The 17,112-nt window shown below is 43.0% G+C and overlaps 1 protein-coding gene across 3 annotated transcripts in view; it reads left to right on the forward strand.

Annotated features, from left to right (window-relative positions):
• The window catches only part of LOC146810058 (peroxisomal acyl-coenzyme A oxidase 1-like), a 203,796-nt gene that overhangs the window by 109,639 nt on the left and 77,045 nt on the right, over window positions 1-17,112 (forward strand). Inside the window, exon 3 of one of the 3 annotated variants that reach the window (XM_085616955.1) lies at window positions 2,564-2,724. The exons of the other annotated variants lie outside the window; for them this stretch is intronic. Coding sequence (XP_085473081.1) covers window positions 2,564-2,724 — 161 coding nt within the window. The remainder of the gene's footprint in view (window positions 1-2,563; window positions 2,725-17,112) is intronic. 3 annotated transcript variants of the gene reach the window in all.

Consider the following 17,112-nt stretch of genomic DNA (forward strand, 5'->3'; position numbering starts at 1 on the left):
CCTCACTCCCGACCTCCGGTACACTTCACCTCGGTCTCCGACGACTCCGGAGGGCGGACTTCACTCCTCCGATGACGCCGCTCACTCGACCTCGGTTAACTTCCTCCTCGACCTTTGGTATTCCTCACGACCTCCGTCGGCGCCCTCTCACAACCTAAGGCGGCTCCGGGTACGACGTCTGCTTCTTCAGTCAGCGCCGCTTCTCCACCTCGGGCTCCAGGTCTTAGGCTACTCGACGCCGGACTCCAGGGAAACCAGCTTCCAGGTCAGGATCTTGCTGCTTTCTGCTTCTAAGGCCTGCTCCTGCTGTCCAGGTCCTTAGGATGAGTTCTTCTGGCTTCTTCCCACACAGGGCTACAGGCTGGGATCCATCAGTAGGGACTAGTATCAAGGGTGGGTTTATGGACCCCACTCCAGGCACAAGTTTCCACCCCTGCTGCTTCACTCCTTCCTCCTTCACTGTCGTGCTGCTCTCTCTTCACCAGTCAGGTGCCAACTGCCAGCTCCAACTGCCAACACTCTGTCTTAACTCCCCAACATTCTAAACCGCCTCCAACTGTCACAGAGTTCTGGAATGTTCTGGAAGGTGCTGGTAGGTTCCAGTGGATGCTGGTGATGTAACGGGTGGCCACCATTTTGTGCTTCAAGCCCTCAGACAGAAGTTTCAGGGGTAGGTAAAATGGCTCCCTGAATCTGCAGCAACACTAAAAAGTCTGGTGGTTCCCAAAAAGGAAAAATTCAAACAGGGTTTGAGGCAAAAGTGGGACAAAATAATTAATGATGAGGAGGGACCACCCAAAGGGCTGACAGGTCTAACAGCCTATCAGTGTTTACTGTTTCTTTCTTTATATAAACCTTCTCCCACCAGTCACGCATTGGATTTTTCTCCCCTTGGAGATCCGGTTAGTCCCTCTCCTTGGTTTCCTTCAGGCACTACTGGATCAAGTCTGGCTCAGTGCCTGGATACGCCCATGGGTGACAAGAAGTGGTCTATAGGTGGATATTGGGTGTATTTAGGGGAATAGCAGCTAAAAAACCAAGTGTGAAGCTAATACAGGAGCTGTAGTGCCCAAAAGTGTTGCGAGAAAATGTAGCTTTTGGTTTTGTGCTCGTAAGCTTTACTGGTGAGAGAGGGTGAGTGCCTAAAACGCATCCTAGTACTATTGGTTTCTTTGTATTAGAAATCATCAGTACACAGGCGAAATAGCCCTATTGATGTCTCAAAGGAAGGTATTGAGGAATAAGGAGGCGGCATTAAAATAAATATTCCAGGAGCCCTTTAGAACTACACACATCGTCTGTCTCCTAGACTGCACTGCACCCTTTTGTCCGGTTTTGAAAAATGTTCCTCAATTTTCATCCTCTATAACTCGGATGATTAAAAATGAATGTTTTCTTTCAAAATAGATTGTCTATACATCTTTCCAATTCTAAATAAACAGCTCTATCTCACTTGGATTTTGTGTCCTGATTATTTCCAGTTTTGCAGTATATGTTTTAATCCGTAGGGGCTGAATTGTTTTCTATGTCCATTAATGGCATTTACTAGCTACGCTTGTTGCGCACACAACACCATCTCTTAGCAATGGACTCAACTGCTTTGAGAGCCAAATCAATACAGCCAAGACTTGATCTACAGCCTTAAGGACATCAAGGTGGGGGACCAACTGGATCTCCAAGGGGAGCAAATTCCAATGAGTGACTGGTGGGATATGTTTTATCTTCCACCCCATTTAACATGGAGGAACAAACCAGGAACTTTCAGGTGGTATTATAGCTGGCTTTGCTTTGAGGCAGTGGCTTGTAATGTACATGTAGCAGGTGTCTGGGAGCCAAGGAGTGGAATTATTTATGGTCCACATGTTCGGGTTAAAATTGACCCAGTGGGTGACCAGAAACCAGTGCTGTGACTGCATGGCTCTGTGACATGATCCCTTTTTTTTCAGGCCTCTCGTCACTCAGATCATTACATTCTGGGTAACTGGAAGCATAGAGTAATTTTCAGACGGAAGGCATAGTGGGTAACTCGGATAACACTTAAACTCTGCAATTACACTAGGACTTGCTAGAATAAAACTGAGTAACCTTATGAAATTATAATAGTTTTTGTCATGTAGACCACTTGGGCTTCAAAAGTACTTCTATCCTTAGTTAGCATATTCGGATGTTGAGTTGCTCATATCCTCAATTGTAAACCTGATGTTGTTTAATGTGGTAGTACCACTTTCAGGCCTGAGTGTTGTACCATTTTTGGGCACTGGCATGTTAGGAAGTGTAAACTCAGTTTCCCACATTTAGACCCTGACACAGAAGGGGTATCTTTTCCATGTTTAGGTTGTGGCTGCGAGGGTTGTGTTGATCAACTTCAATGCATTGCTAAATTCCTCTAAAGTGGACTGATCTAGAATATTGGGTGCTCCTTTCCAGGTTTTTCCATTTTAGCTTCAACATAAAAGCTGTATAAGTTGGTATCACTGGAGTAGCGGGTAACTGCTTAAAGCTGTATTATATCTCTGACCTTAAGTTGTCATCCTGAGTGATTGAGTCTCTCCCTCTTTCCTAGAATGTGCCGCGGCAATCTCACTGAGCCTTTTAACCTACATTCCGGCATGTTTGTCACCTCCATAATAAATCAGTGCACCCCTGAGCAGCAAGAGAAATGGCTTCCACTGGCCTCCTCAATGCATGTTATCGGTACCTACGCCCAGACGGAGTTAGGGCACGGTTAGTCCTTGTGAATACACCGTGGAATATTATGTCATGCTGACGCCTGTGGCTGCGGGTGGGAAGGGCGCAGGATGGCATGGAAGGCCATGGGGAATTTACAAAGTCACCATCGCGTAAATAGCCAGTCTATGGAATGCACCCCTTGGTTTTTTTTTTTCTTTCTTATTTTTGTAAATTTATTTCATGATTTGTATTGTTTGTGTTTAATAATCATACCTTTAATATCCCTGCCTTCTTGTGGCTTGACTTCTCTAGTAGCTGATTCCCACATTATTCTTCTGGCCTTAAGGTTTACCAAACCGTGTTCGCAATTGTTCATTAGCGCATTCTAGATCATTGTGATTGCACCCTTAATTAAAAGCTACATTAGCATTTTACTGTAGGGTGGAGTATTCTGGAAGATGCAAACTTACATTGGTGTATTTCTGTATGGCATTTCAGAGCTGCTAAAATGTGAAGAATTTAGAAGCGCTCACTTTATGCTTAACATCTTAGCTGGTTTAACAATTTCATACTTGTTGTTCCCCAGGGAATGTTTACTTCTGGACAGACCTGTTAGGTCACAAATATAGAATGCAAATACAGTGGTATAAGATCTCTCAAACTGAAGCCAAGTTATAAGCCAGTAAGCCTGCCCATGATCTACCATACTCTTCCATACTGGCATAACCACAGCTGCATGTATAGCTAGGTCTTCTACCCGATCTCACATTTGTCAGTTTGTGGCAAAAGTCTATTCATTCATAGTAGCAACACTGATGTCTAACAGTAAATGCAAATGTGGGGAGAGCCATTCTTCCAATGTAGATGTTTCTACAAAGGGCTTAATGGGAGATTCCGGGTGCCCAGATCCCAATCGCTGAGAGAATCCCATTTGTTTTCTAGAAAAAAAATCTCTGGTTACCGAGAATGGGGTATTCTGTGGCACATAATGGAGTTTTAAGAATGCTCTAAAATAACAACAGGAGCTTCCTACATTGTTGCGTACCTTCTTTAGAGTGGGCCAATAGTTCATTCAGATGGCATATTTTGAACCTGTCCTGAGAGAAAAGTATGCCTAAATACTTTAATTCCTCTGTCGCACTTCATTTGGGGTTGCTAAAGCGCAACTACTCACCCATGAGGGTTTCATGGCGCTGGGGGGCGGCTCCATTGAGTGCTGGGGTAATCCCAAGAGCCAGGTCTTGAGGTCCTACCTGAACTGGGGCAGTGAGGGGGCTTGCCGAAGGGGGAGGTCGTTCCAGACCTTGGCTGCGAGGTAGGAGAAGGATTTTCCTCTTGTTCTGATCTTGTAGATGCATGAGACGGTGGCCAGAGAGAGATCGGCTGATCAGAGGTGTCTTTTGGGTGCATGGAAGGAGAGTCTGTTGCTCAGGTTGGTCTGGTAATGTGAAAAGCCTTGTATACGTAAGTGAGGAGTTTGAAAGTTATTCTTCTTTCGACTGGGAACCAGCGGTGATCACTGAGGTGTTGGGTGATGTGTGTCCGGCGGGGGATGTCTAGAATCCGTCTGGCTGCGGCATTCTGGACGGTCTGGAGTTTGCGAAGGAGTTTCTTGTTGATTTCGGCATAGAGAGTGTTGCCGTAGTTCAGTCTACTACTGATGAGGGCGTGGGTGACAGTGTTTCTGGATTTGGATGGGATCCATCTGAATGTCTTTTCGAAGCATGCGGAGGGTGTTGAAGCATGTCGATGATGCGACGTTGATCTGGCAGTTCATTGTGAGCGATGAGTCTAGTATGATTCTGAGGTTTCATGCGTGTTCTGTCTGGGTGGGGGAATTTCCGAGGGTGGGGGGCCACCAGGAGTCATCCCATGCGGAGAGTGCGGAGCCCAGAATGAGGACTTCTGTTTTCTCCGAGTTGAGTTTCAGGCAGCTGTTCTCCATCCAGGTGGTGACGGCTTTCATCCTTTCTTGGAAGTTGAGTTTGGTGATGTTGGGTTGGTTGGTGAGGAATAGGATGAGCTGGGTGTCATCGGCGTAGGAGACTATGTTGAGCCCATGGTTTCTGATAATGGTTGCGAGGGGGGCCATGTAGACATTGAAGAGGGTGTGGTTGAGGGAGGAGCCCTGGGGCACTCCACAGTTAGTCTCTGTTAGTTTCGAGAGGTAGGGCGGGAGTCTGACTCGCTGAGTTCTACCGGTGAGAAATGCGCGTATCCAGTCGAGGGCATTGCCGGAGTCGTGGAGTCTGGTGGCTCGGGTGCATTGGGAGACGGTGTCAATGGCAGCTGAGAGGTACAGGAGGATGAGGCCTGTTGTTTCGCCCTGGTCGAGGCGGGAGTGGATGTTGTTGGTGGCGGCGAGTAGGGTAGTCTCCGTGCTGTGGCTGCTGCGGAATCTTGATGTACAAGGTAGCACATAAAAAAATTCTCAGAGACCAAGCTAAAAGAGACTAATAACATACAGAGGGAAAAAGGAAAGTAAATCAACAAACATCTAGAGAATCCATGGCATCAAAGAAGAAATAAGGGAATACACTGTGAGGTGGTGAAGAGCACATTAAAGATTGAGTATCCCAAAGCTTTGCGGTACAAGAAAATGAGATTTTACTCACTTTTAACAACAGTAAGAAAGAATCTGATTGGGAAAAAGAACCATCCTTTTGAGTAACACACCACCCGGATACTTGTAAGAAGTTAGTTTATTGTAGTTAATAGGAACAACCGCCAGCAGCTGTCTCTTCAACAACGTCCGCCCACCGTCTCCTGGATTCCAACAAGCTTGATTCCAGTAGTGGAAGCTTGCCGTTGCCAAGTAGCAGTTGCTAAGATATGTAAACACCAATTCAATCAAATACAACATATCCCCTTTCTTTAGCAAACCAGTAAAATAGGAATACAAATAAAAATAACAAGTGATATCAAATTCACAACTGAAAACATTTTTATGAAACTGGTCACAAATGTAATCATGTAATTTCTTAGGCAGTTTCTTGACACGAGTGCTAGATTCTCTATTCAGAGTACTGAGATTTGTACTTACTCCACTGATCGGAACCCCTTTAGACTCATTGTTCACAACTGAGTTAGAAATGACCTGATCTTCTTTTAACCACTCACGCACCTCCTGTTTCATTGCATATGGCCACACGATTAGCATTCCACCACTTTCCATCTGAAAGCTTAAAGAAATCGCCATTAATAGACACAATCTTCTTTGGATCAGACAACCTAGAACTTCCTTTGTGTTGAATAGTCCCCAACTTTACTCTTACAAACATGCTAAATACAAATATTTTGGGGTTTTTGAACAACTTATCGTTGTGTCTCCGCTCATAAGAACTTTGATAATCTTCAACTTTTGTTCTGATGATACTATCATTGATAGAATTTTTTTACCCCATCTACCCATCCATGCAGGCACAGCAATGGAACATGGAACTCTGCCCTTGAGCAAACGAAAAGGAGTTTCGCCCGTAACTGAATGTGGAGTGGTTCTGTAATTCCACAATTTTGTTTTTTACCAAACACTTCCAATCCAGTTCATTATATACAGCCATCTGAACACATTCACCCAAGACACGGTTAAAGCGTTCTATAAGACTATTTCCCCTTGGATGATAAACTGGAGTTTTTAAATGTTTTATGCCCCATTTTTTTTAGAAATTCACCAAACTCGTTAGACATAAATTGGGGTCCATTATCAGTCAACATTTTTGCAGGACAACCTTCTCTTCTAAAGATTTCTTCGCAAACCTCAATTATATTGTTAGTTTTTACTTCACGCACGAAAGTCACCTCTGGCCATTTAGACAAATAGTCCATTAGAACAATGGCAAATTTACACCCAACACCTAGAATCTCGAAAGGGCCACAAACGTCGATTGCTAATCTTTCCCAAGCTTGCTTAGGCCAATTTTCATGGTGGATAGCAGTTTCCTGTATATCATGTGTCTTGTCACTACGGGAACATGCTACACAATCTCTAACAAATCTTTCAATCTGCCTGTCCATGCCAGGCCACTAGAAGTCTTCTCTGGCCTTTCTCTTCATGGCGGACATGCCACCATGGCCGTCATGCAACAATTGCAACAATCTTTGTCTCATGGAAAAGGGAACTACAAATTTATCATTCCTTCTCAAAATGCCATCCACTACGGATAATTCACTCCAGACTTCTTTATAAATTTAATAAATCATCATGTGATTTCCAACCTTCATTCATCGGAAGACAGTCAGCAATTTATTTCATGGTAACCTCATCCAAAATTTCTTTTTTCCAATCAGACTCCTCTATGGCATGACATACATCGCTCAATTTGGTTACTACCCAATCTTCAACCTCTGTGTCACATTCTCCACTGTCCCCTTTTTCAACTGGAAGACGTGATAAACAGTCAGCATTCACATTTCTCACTCTAGGCGCATACTTAATGCTAAAATTGTATTCTTGTAAGCGATAAATCCACTTAGCAATGCGCGGTGTAGCCATAGCTGCACCTGAAGAGGAGAATATGTCAACTAAGGTTTTATGATATGTGTGTAATTCAAAATTAGTGCCCCACACATAATTCCGGAAATGTTGCACTCCTCACCAACATGCCAATGCTTATTATTCGATGTTGGAATATGTGCTTTCAGCACCCTTAAGTGTCCGTGATGCAAAGGCTATCGCTCTCTTTGCCCTCATGGATTTTCATAAGTACCGCACCCAAACCATACCCACTTGCATCTGTTACAATTATGCACCTATCACTAGCATTGAAAGCTTTTAAGGAAGTAGCACTAGCTTCCGCTTTTTTCACTTCTTCAGCTGCACATTGACACTTGTCAGACCACTCATATGCTGCCTTTTTCTTCATCAATTCACGAAGCGAAAATACACAATTAGAGAAATTAAAAATAAATCTTGAGTAGTATTCAGCAAGTCCCAGGAAGGACCTTAATTGATCCTTATTTTGTGGAACAGGCGCTTTTTCTAAATCTTCCACCAACTTAAACCTAGGATTGATACCCTCTTGAGTTAGAGTTGTGATCAAGATAGTACACTTCAGTTTGGCAGAATTTGCATTTCTTTAAACTAATGGTTAGGCCAGCTAGTTCTAATTTGTTTAACACAATTCCTAACACGTTATTGTGCCCCACCTTATCTTTTCCCCACACTAAAATATCATCCTGAAACACAAGAATATTAGAAATGTCCTTCAAAATTCCTTGCATAACTCTTTGAAAAACTGCCGGAGCTGATGCCAGTCCAAATGGCATACGAACAAATTGAAAAGCTCCTTCCGGAGTAATGAAGGACGTTAAGTGCTTAGATTCTGGTTGTAGCAAGATTTAATGACATGCACTTGACAAATCTAGAGTGGAAAAATATTTCCCATTGTCAACAGTGGCTAGCATATCATTAATGTGGGGGCAAAGGGTGGCGGTCAACCCAAATGCATTCATTTAAATCTCTTAAGTCCGCACACATGCGGATACTGCCATTCGGTTTGTGTGCAATAACAATTGGACTAAGCCATTCAGATGCTTCGATCGGTTCTATGATACCATCCTTGCACAATCTATCTAACTCTTTTTTGAGAGGTTCCCTCAACGCCAATGGCACATTTCGTACTTTGTGTACCTTCGGTATAACCCCTTCCTTAAGTATGATACGATGTCTAAATTTCCTCAAACATCCTAGTTCTTCTTTAAAAAGATTAGGAAATTTTGACACCCATTCCTTATCATTTTGAGGTTCAGTTAAGAGTACTTGCATAGGATGATTAGGATTAAGAATGATATTCAAGGCTTTTTGTTCTCTCCATCCCAGTAAGGATTTCCCTTTTTCGACAACATACAGTTTAGCTACTGTTTCTCCATCTTGAAACCTAATCTTTGACAAAAAATAACATACAACAGGTAATCTCTGACCACAATATCCTACAGGATTGACATCAGTAACTTGAAGTCTTTTCAAACCCAAATCTATCCAATTCTGTTTGTTGATTAAGGTGAAAGGAGAACAAGAATCTGCCCACATCGGTAAGATCTTATCGTCAATACAAATGTTACACTTAGGAGGGTTGTAGTTTTCACCATTGCCAATATCATCAACTTCATCAATCATATATACTTCAATGTCACTTTCATCTAATTCATAAGAAGCATCTTCATTAATAACCTTAATGACTGGTTTTGAGTGAAATGTGTTGGACGTTTTACAAACCCTCAAAAAATGTCCTATTCTTTTGCATTTGTAACATCTGCTTTTTGCTGCAGGACAATTAATAGCATCAGATGAATGTCTGTTACTACCACATCTGTAACATAACTTGTTAATACTAGTTATATTTTTTTCTTATCACCTTTGACCTCATCAATTTCGTTACTTTTTTTGTTTTAATCACTTATTTTACATACTTTTGATGAATTGGAATCAACTTTGGATTCAACACCTGTCAACTCTTTAACATATAAAGACGTATTTTCAATATGTTTGGCTAGTCCTATGGCCTTATCTAACGTGGGGTCAATTAGATCCAACAACTTTTCTTGAATTTTTTTGTTATTAGTAGCGTTAATCATCTGATCTCTTATGATTTCATCTCTGAGATCTTTAAACCGACACGTGGTTACTAATCTTCTTAAGGCTGCGACGTACTGTTCAATCTTTTCCCCATGTAGCTGTTTGCGAGAAAAAAAATGTGTGCCTTTCTACCACAATGCTTAATTTCTTGCCATAGTTTTCTTCCAACATTGCTAAGGCTATTTCATAAGAATCCTCTTCATCATCAGAATCAGCATTGTCATTTCTTGATACAGAGGACGGTTTTGGAAGTGTTTTTAGCACATTTCTTCCTTCCACCCCAAATGGTGTTTTAAAATTGCCAATTTCCTATTGGGAACGTAATCTTCACCTCCAATTGCTTCCAAATATGTTGTAAAAGACTCTTTCGAAGCCTCCCAGGCCATGCAAGGAGAACCGGGCTCTTGATTAAATGTAGGAGGTGGAGCAATAACCTGAGAGGTCATGTTACCTGAGTTGATAGGCAGTGTGTTTATCATCAATGGCTTCAATCCACTCCACTAAATGTATCACTGACTTCGATGCGCTCAAATAAATGTATTATTAAATACACCTCACAGAAATTGTGAGCTTCCAATGACAGGCGGTGTGCCTGTCAACGTTGTCTTCACTTTCCTGAATCAACTGAACTCCTTGTCACGTTCTGCAAGTACGTGGTTGGCAAAAATGCTGCTGCCGGCTGTGCGCTACAACTTACAATGTCACAAATGCCAACCAAGATGACGGCACGTCTGCGTGACCTCAAAACACAAGGTCACTTCGGATAAACGTGTTACATGCAGGATGCTAGAAGACACAAAGGACTGACACGGTTCTGCCACTATTCCAATAACGCACTCCAGACCTCGTGTTCTCTTCAGATGATGCTTCCTCAGCTAGCGCCTTCCACAACTCGCGCTCTACACAGCTCGCGCACTCCTTCAGTCGTGCTCTCCAATGGAACGGTTACTATGTAAGTAAATATATATGTATCTCTCTACTTGCATAAATTCACCGAAACCGCTTATTTCCTTTAGATGAGGCAATCTTCACTCACTGCTAGAGGTCTTCGGGTCTTCGGATTAGAGTCATTTAAATACTCATAAAATACCCATAAAAATTGCTCCAACTTCATGTTAAACTTCTGTCTAAGTTGATAATAGTATTCGTTTCCTTCTTCAGCTGTATCCCATCCTCGTCGCCATTTTTGAGTAACATGCCACCCGGATACTTATTAGAAGGTAGTTTATAGGAGCAACCCCCAGCAGCTGTCTCTCCAACAACGTCCGCCCACCGTCTCCTGGATTCCAACAAGCTCGATTCCAGTAGTGGAAGCTTGCCGTTGCCAAGTAGCAGTTGCTAAGATATGTAAACATCAATTCAATAAAATACAACACATCCTACCACCATAAGGGATGCTATCGTTTCCAGAGTAAAGACCTTCATACAGCCTGCGGACCTTCAAAAATTCTATATTCGTTGTATGGCCCTGCAGTTTGCGTGTATCCTCTTCTCTTCCAGGATGCTGGAGGAGGCAGAAAAGGAAAACTCCAGTTGAACCCGAGTAGCCCATGCTGCACCGGGGCCTGCACAAGCTGGCACAGTGGTGGGGTTTTGCTCGGGACTATTCTTTTACTATGAAGAAGTTCGGCTGGTTCCATTTATTTCTCAAACTGGAGGCAAACGTCTGCCCGAAAATAAAGCGGTCAACCCTGTCCTGTATCCTTTTAGATCCTGGCAAGCAGGAGTGCTGAGCAGCGAGGCTGAATGAATAGCACTCCCCCTTTCCCAACAGCAGTAAATGCAAAATATGCGCACGCACACTATGAACACTCGCTGCTCCAGGGCGTGCCGTCCAATCCGAGTATCCACTCTTTCTTTTCTTCTTTATTTTGGCATCAAGATAGCCACCCGGTTTTGTAAATCCAAAAGGTCACGGCCAAAGACGAAGCAAACGCGTTTCGTTTACCGCTGTAAACTTCTTCACAGATGTTTACATCTGCGTGGGGCCGGTTGCGCTTGTATGGCAATTGTGACACGGATCAAGCTGTCATCTATGGGGTCGGCCTGGCCTTAGACATAAAAGGATCAGGTGTTTGAAAGATAACATACAGAATATTCATGTATGGTGAGTCATACTGGTGAGAGTCTTTTCATGGCACACTGCCTATGTACAATCTGAATGCCCTGGCGCAGATTGGTAAACGAAAAGCGTTGGCTTTTTCTTTTGCTGTAACATTTTTGATTTATGAAACCATTTGACTCTCTTAATATAAACGTTGTGGAACAGAGGACACCTTGATCGGACCTCTGTACTCTTACTTTCTGTTAGTGCGTTTCCTTTTGGAGCCTGGCTGGGATCTGCACGGTGCTGGCATTTGTGCACACACTGCAGCTGTAAGCTAGAGTACCATTCAGACACGTGTCCTGCTCTCCCTGTGATCTGTGTCCTTGCATCTGTTACTTGGAGTGTAAGTCTCAGAGTTACACCAGTTGAAACCAGAGGCTGAGCAGGGAAGTCCTCTGCTCCGGGTGGGGTATCCTGTAGGTGCATTCTTTACCTGTACCTGAATCTGATGTTTTGTGAACCTATCTTGATGCATGAATAGGGAGGCTGCATATTTGTCTATGGAATCCAGATTGATTACTGAGCACAAAGGACTTCCCTACACTGGTGACGAGAATAAATAATTCATACATGTGAAAAATCAAAAGAGGAGGAAATCGATTCAATGTTTGGATGCCCTACACTCACTTCAACAACAGACCGCCTCATGGGGAAGCACTAGTCAAAAGAGATTAACTAAAAGATCCGAAATACCGATCATTTCTACTAGTGCTTAGAAAGAATCTGCAGACTTGCAAATATAGCACTTTGAAGTGGTGCTGGAAGTGCAACAAGGTGAAAAGATGCAGGCAAAGGGGTACTGTGGGAAAAGTTCTCAAATGAGACTCCGCAGAGGCACAGTGTCAACGCAGAGCAAAGTGCAGCAGAAGATGGAAGTGCTGGTAGAAGAGCCGACTGTGGAACATTCCTGCACACTACACAAAACATATGATGCACTACATCACCAGATACACCCTACAGCGCTGACTTTGCTGTACACCTGATGACCTCCTCCTGCAACCTACATTACTAGATACACCCTCACCTTGACATACACCTAACTCATGTGCACCATCTACACCACCACCTTTCTTCTGTTCCTTATGCCATATAATGTCATATATACACTGAACATTGCCCCCTGTATGCTACATCAGCTATTTATTAGTTACAATATCCGCTATTCCTTACACTAATTCCTATATTGTCACATACAATCTACACCCCGACCATTACCACCTGTTAATCTATGAACTACACTGGTATTACACCACCACTTACACTTGGAACATCTAAAATGTAAATCATACTGTACTGGTGGCTGGCAAGTGGGATTACAACACATCTATAGAATATATTACATTTATTCAAATTTCAATTGGTAAATCCCATTGGTGGCTGTGAGAGCTTGGATGAATAAGTGAGTTTGCCGTCAGCCATATTGGATCTGCAGCTGAAATGGGTGGGCTTTGAGAGCAATCTTGAATGTAGTTAGCTGATATGTGTTCAGGAAAGGTGTCATAAATGGATGACGGTGATAAATGTTGCAAACTAGCAGGTGAGGATTGCAAAAGTGCATATTTGAAGTGGGGATGTATTTAGTGGTGAAGTAAGAGAGGTGCTGTGGAACATTTTGAAGACCTGGGTTGGAATCCTTTAGAAAGGGCCCGATTTTTTGCAAGATACCAACTTTAATGTTAATAGGGAGTGTTGGGTGTGTCTGGTAATGATAGAGAGGGGTCATGCAGCAAAATGTATGACTTGGCCACGCTGGGAAAAGGAGTATTTTTAAGCCCTGCTAGGAGGCTGATATAGCGGAGTTTCTTATTTATCATTGCATTAATCATGGATTTGGCAGTGTGGAAGAAGACATGGATAGTTTTTTCCCCAAAAAATATTGTACCTACAACCTGGGCGTGCTCTGCAATGAAGATGAACCACTCCAGTTTCATGCTGGAGATGAAGAGCAAGCCAGTGATTTTGGCTGATTGCGGAGGGGGTTTGAGTGACAAGTTGAAGTAGACTAGAAGCGGGCAGACTGACCAATGTAGAGGATGCCAGAAAATATAGGGTTTCTATATTGGGAAGTTCTAATTAGTAAGCAGAGGGCATTTCCATGTCACTGTTGGTAAGAATAATGATGGGAAGGTGACACATTTCTATGTGTTCAGTATAAAGATGGTAATAGATACCAAAAGATTGTAGAGGGAGACAGAATACAGGGAGTAGAGAAGTGAGTGAAGACTGAGCGTCTAGGGATGGCTGAGTGGAGAAGTGGACTGACAGGTAAAGGAGCAGTGTGAGCGGTATGATGAGAAACTGCTTAGTCGAGGGCTGGTGAAGCATAGTCCTAGTCAGGTAGAGTGAGTGACGGTAGAATGTGGAGACTTGAGCCTTATGGTGTTTAACAGTAAAAAAAGTTGAACTTCCTTGTAAAATCACTTTCTATCAAATGGAGCGTGTGTATTTATTTGTTGATGCATAAAGTCATAGTCGGTATGATGGTTAAATGCTAGTTGTTCTAGACAACTAGGCCTGGCATAGATTGTAGTTCTACCTCAACTACTCTCTTCTCAAAATTCCCAAGCCCTTCCCCAAATAATTTTTCCATCGCCCCAAAACATGCGTGTCCTGCCTGGCATGGGCAGGTAAGCATCTCAGGGTGAAATGGGAGATGCTGACTTTACTCTTCGCACACTGTGTGGGTTTGAAGCTCCAGACTTTAACTTATACTGTCTCTGTGCTCAGGCCCACTTTGCCTTCTTCTGGCACTTTCCTGTGCTAGTTCAGCCCTAGGTAGCGTTGGAGGCAGTCTTGAGCAGTGCCCTGAAGCTAAACACTATGCTATGTTTGAGCCCAGGCAGGCCCAGAAGAGAGATCAATACAGTACACAGTGGTCAGGAGAGCAAAAGTGTAAGTGCTTTACTCTGCCACTATAACCCAAGCCATAACCTAGGTCTTTCACCACCGACTTGCAAGTCCGCGGCCTGCTCTTAACTCACCATGCTCAAGCTGACTACATTAGATGACTTATTCCCTGATGGCAAGTTATTAACCTTGAAGGCTCTCACAAAACACACATTGCTCGAAACATTACTCAATTTCAAGTTGTGAAATGCAAGCAAAGCCATCTATACACAATTCCTCGCCCCACATCCTGCCTTCGCTGTATGGGAGGCCTTTACCAAAAAAAAATATATAGGGAAAGGCAAAAGAACACATAATTATGTGACCACAAAATGAAACCACATTGGGAGACTGATGGCACTCACCTCCATCACAGATGCACGATGGGCATTTTGTTTACGATTGGCTGGGCAACTTCCATCTACAGACTCTGGTTACTGCATTTCAGATCACTACCCTGAGTGTTAGAGCGGACTCTCAATGTTTCGGATGAAGGATAGAGAACGCTGACTTTACGCATTTGTCATTACTGGGAAGCATTTTCATGGCACTCCCCAGCATGATGGGCAATAATATTCAGCCAACAGCTGAAATTGCACTACTGGGGTATGTACAAATCATTTCCCCTTCCAACTGAAAATTTCTGGCGTTGCCTCTCCCGCTTATTGGCACCACCTAGTACCAGACACAAAGGCATATAGGCTCCGCTGCTTGCTTACTTGTTGAGAGATAATGGACTTGCTGAAAGGGCCGCCAGCACCCGTGAGACCGACCTCTGACTCTCACCCCACTAAGTTGCAAACTGTAGAGTAACCCCAGAGTAGCTTACTCCATTTTTTGTTTTAAGGTACTGGAGAATAGTTGTGGTGCAACTCTAGTATAGAGAAAAATTCCATGACCCCTAAAATGTTGCCCAGGATGCAAATTATAAGGAGTGCATGATCCTTGTGAGTTGGTTAATTAAGTCCTATTCAACTGCAACTGTTTGAATACTTTTTAATGCATATTGCTTGTGTTGAGACTGTAACTTACCTGTAAAAGTTGTTTGAACTTGTTTTTCAATTTAAAATAAAAAAATAATTTGAAAAATCTCTTGTGGTGATACACATTTATGCCCCTGGGAGATGAGAGCAGAATGTCACATTCATACCCTGGGAGAAGGCATAATGTATCCATGGGTGGATGGGTGACAGCGTTGAAAGTAATATCCCACATTCGGGTTTGGGCAGACGAAGGATGTCCAGGCACAGTACCAGGAAAAGTGCAAGGTGTGTGACCAATTTCTCCCAAAAGCAACATGCAGATGTAGAGACGGCTGAGTTTAAGTTTAAGGCTATGAAAGGGATGTGTGTATGCATTTCGCACGTCTCTGGTTTCTGTTGTAGGCTTTGTGTGATGAGTAGGTCTTTTTAAAGCTTGAGATTGGAGCTTTTGTTTAGACTCGCATTCAATATGGTATTTTGAGACTAATGTCAAGTGAGCCTTGTCCCGGAAACTGTGCTGGGTCTGATGTGCTGTGAACACAGTCTGTGTTTTTGTAAAGGTTGCTGCATTTGACCCCAATGGAGTGTGTGTAACCCCTCGATGCACTTCATGGAAGTGATGTCAAAACATGTTTGATCAATTTGAATATGTGGCTCAGATGTTAGTTAGTGTAACAGGCACACAGCCAAAGATCTTGATTAGCGTACCAACCTCTTGAAGCTCTGATGATGCTCTCATTAATTGCGGCAGTATGTGCCAGCTCACAGCAGTCCTGAACAACATCTTGGCTATTTCCTGTACTAAAATCATCTTGGTTTCATGCTGTCAATCTGGCTAAATGTTTAGGAGTTTCCACTGGGTATGGAACCCCTCCTCACCGAAATTGCATAAGTATATTTCACTCTTATTCTAACTGACTGATGAGTCACTGGGTGCACTGAGGTGAGCAGCACTCTCTTTTTTGGGTCCAACAGGTATTAACACACCACAGTTTAGATCTATTTGCAGGTAAGAGAAAATGTGTAGCATGCTGAGAAAGTAAGGGTCAGTTGGCACTTTTCTACAAGTTGATTCTGTGATTTGATGTGGCGATTACTCCCACACAGTGTACCTCCAATTCCTTACAGTTAAATTGGATCCATGTCAGAATTCCTACAGAATTTGGATGGAGAATGGTATCTCAAGAGATCACAGGGAGAAAGTTGTCCAGATTCAGATCACTAACCTAGCATTGAACCTAGTTGGGCCCCAATATTATTCTGTGTTCCGGCTTCTTACACTGAAATCTACTTTCTCCCTACTGCGCTCATTGACTGGTACACTGGCTGAAGGAAATGGGAACTGCCAGATGTCAAAGGGCCAGATGCACCATCCTCATTATTAAACCAGGGATGTGCCAATTGCCTGCTGCTAACAATAAAGCTAGAGTGAGCTTTGGATCCAACCCTTCCAACCATTGTTTTTTTTGGCCAGCCTCTTTCAACCATTGACTTGGAGATGTGGAAGTCATGTTTTCTCCGCCCATTGAACATACTTCTATCATCTATTGCTATTGGTTGTCTGAGTAAATCCTTCTACTCCCGTTTGAGTGCTTGCATTAAATACTTTGCAGCCACTATTATGGTGACAAACCATTGGTTCATACCTTTCCAACTCCTAAATAGGAGTGTGAATGCCCCTCCCATGCTTCCTCACTTTTATGATTCACATAGGGTTTCAAAAGCTATTTTATCAGGGCTTTGAACATTGTAAAAAGCCCTTTTGTACTTGCAAACCCAGTCATTTTGAATCTGAGTATGTGACCCAAAACAGCCTTTCTACGTCTGGCCCTAAATCCTAAGCATTGGTAAAGATGGAGAATGGCTAAATCCTAAATATCCAGAAAGAAAAC

The sequence above is a fragment of the Triturus cristatus genome, chromosome 7 (genome assembly GCF_964204655.1).
Source record: "Triturus cristatus chromosome 7, aTriCri1.1, whole genome shotgun sequence".
NCBI classification, from domain to species: domain Eukaryota; kingdom Metazoa; phylum Chordata; class Amphibia; order Caudata; family Salamandridae; genus Triturus; species Triturus cristatus.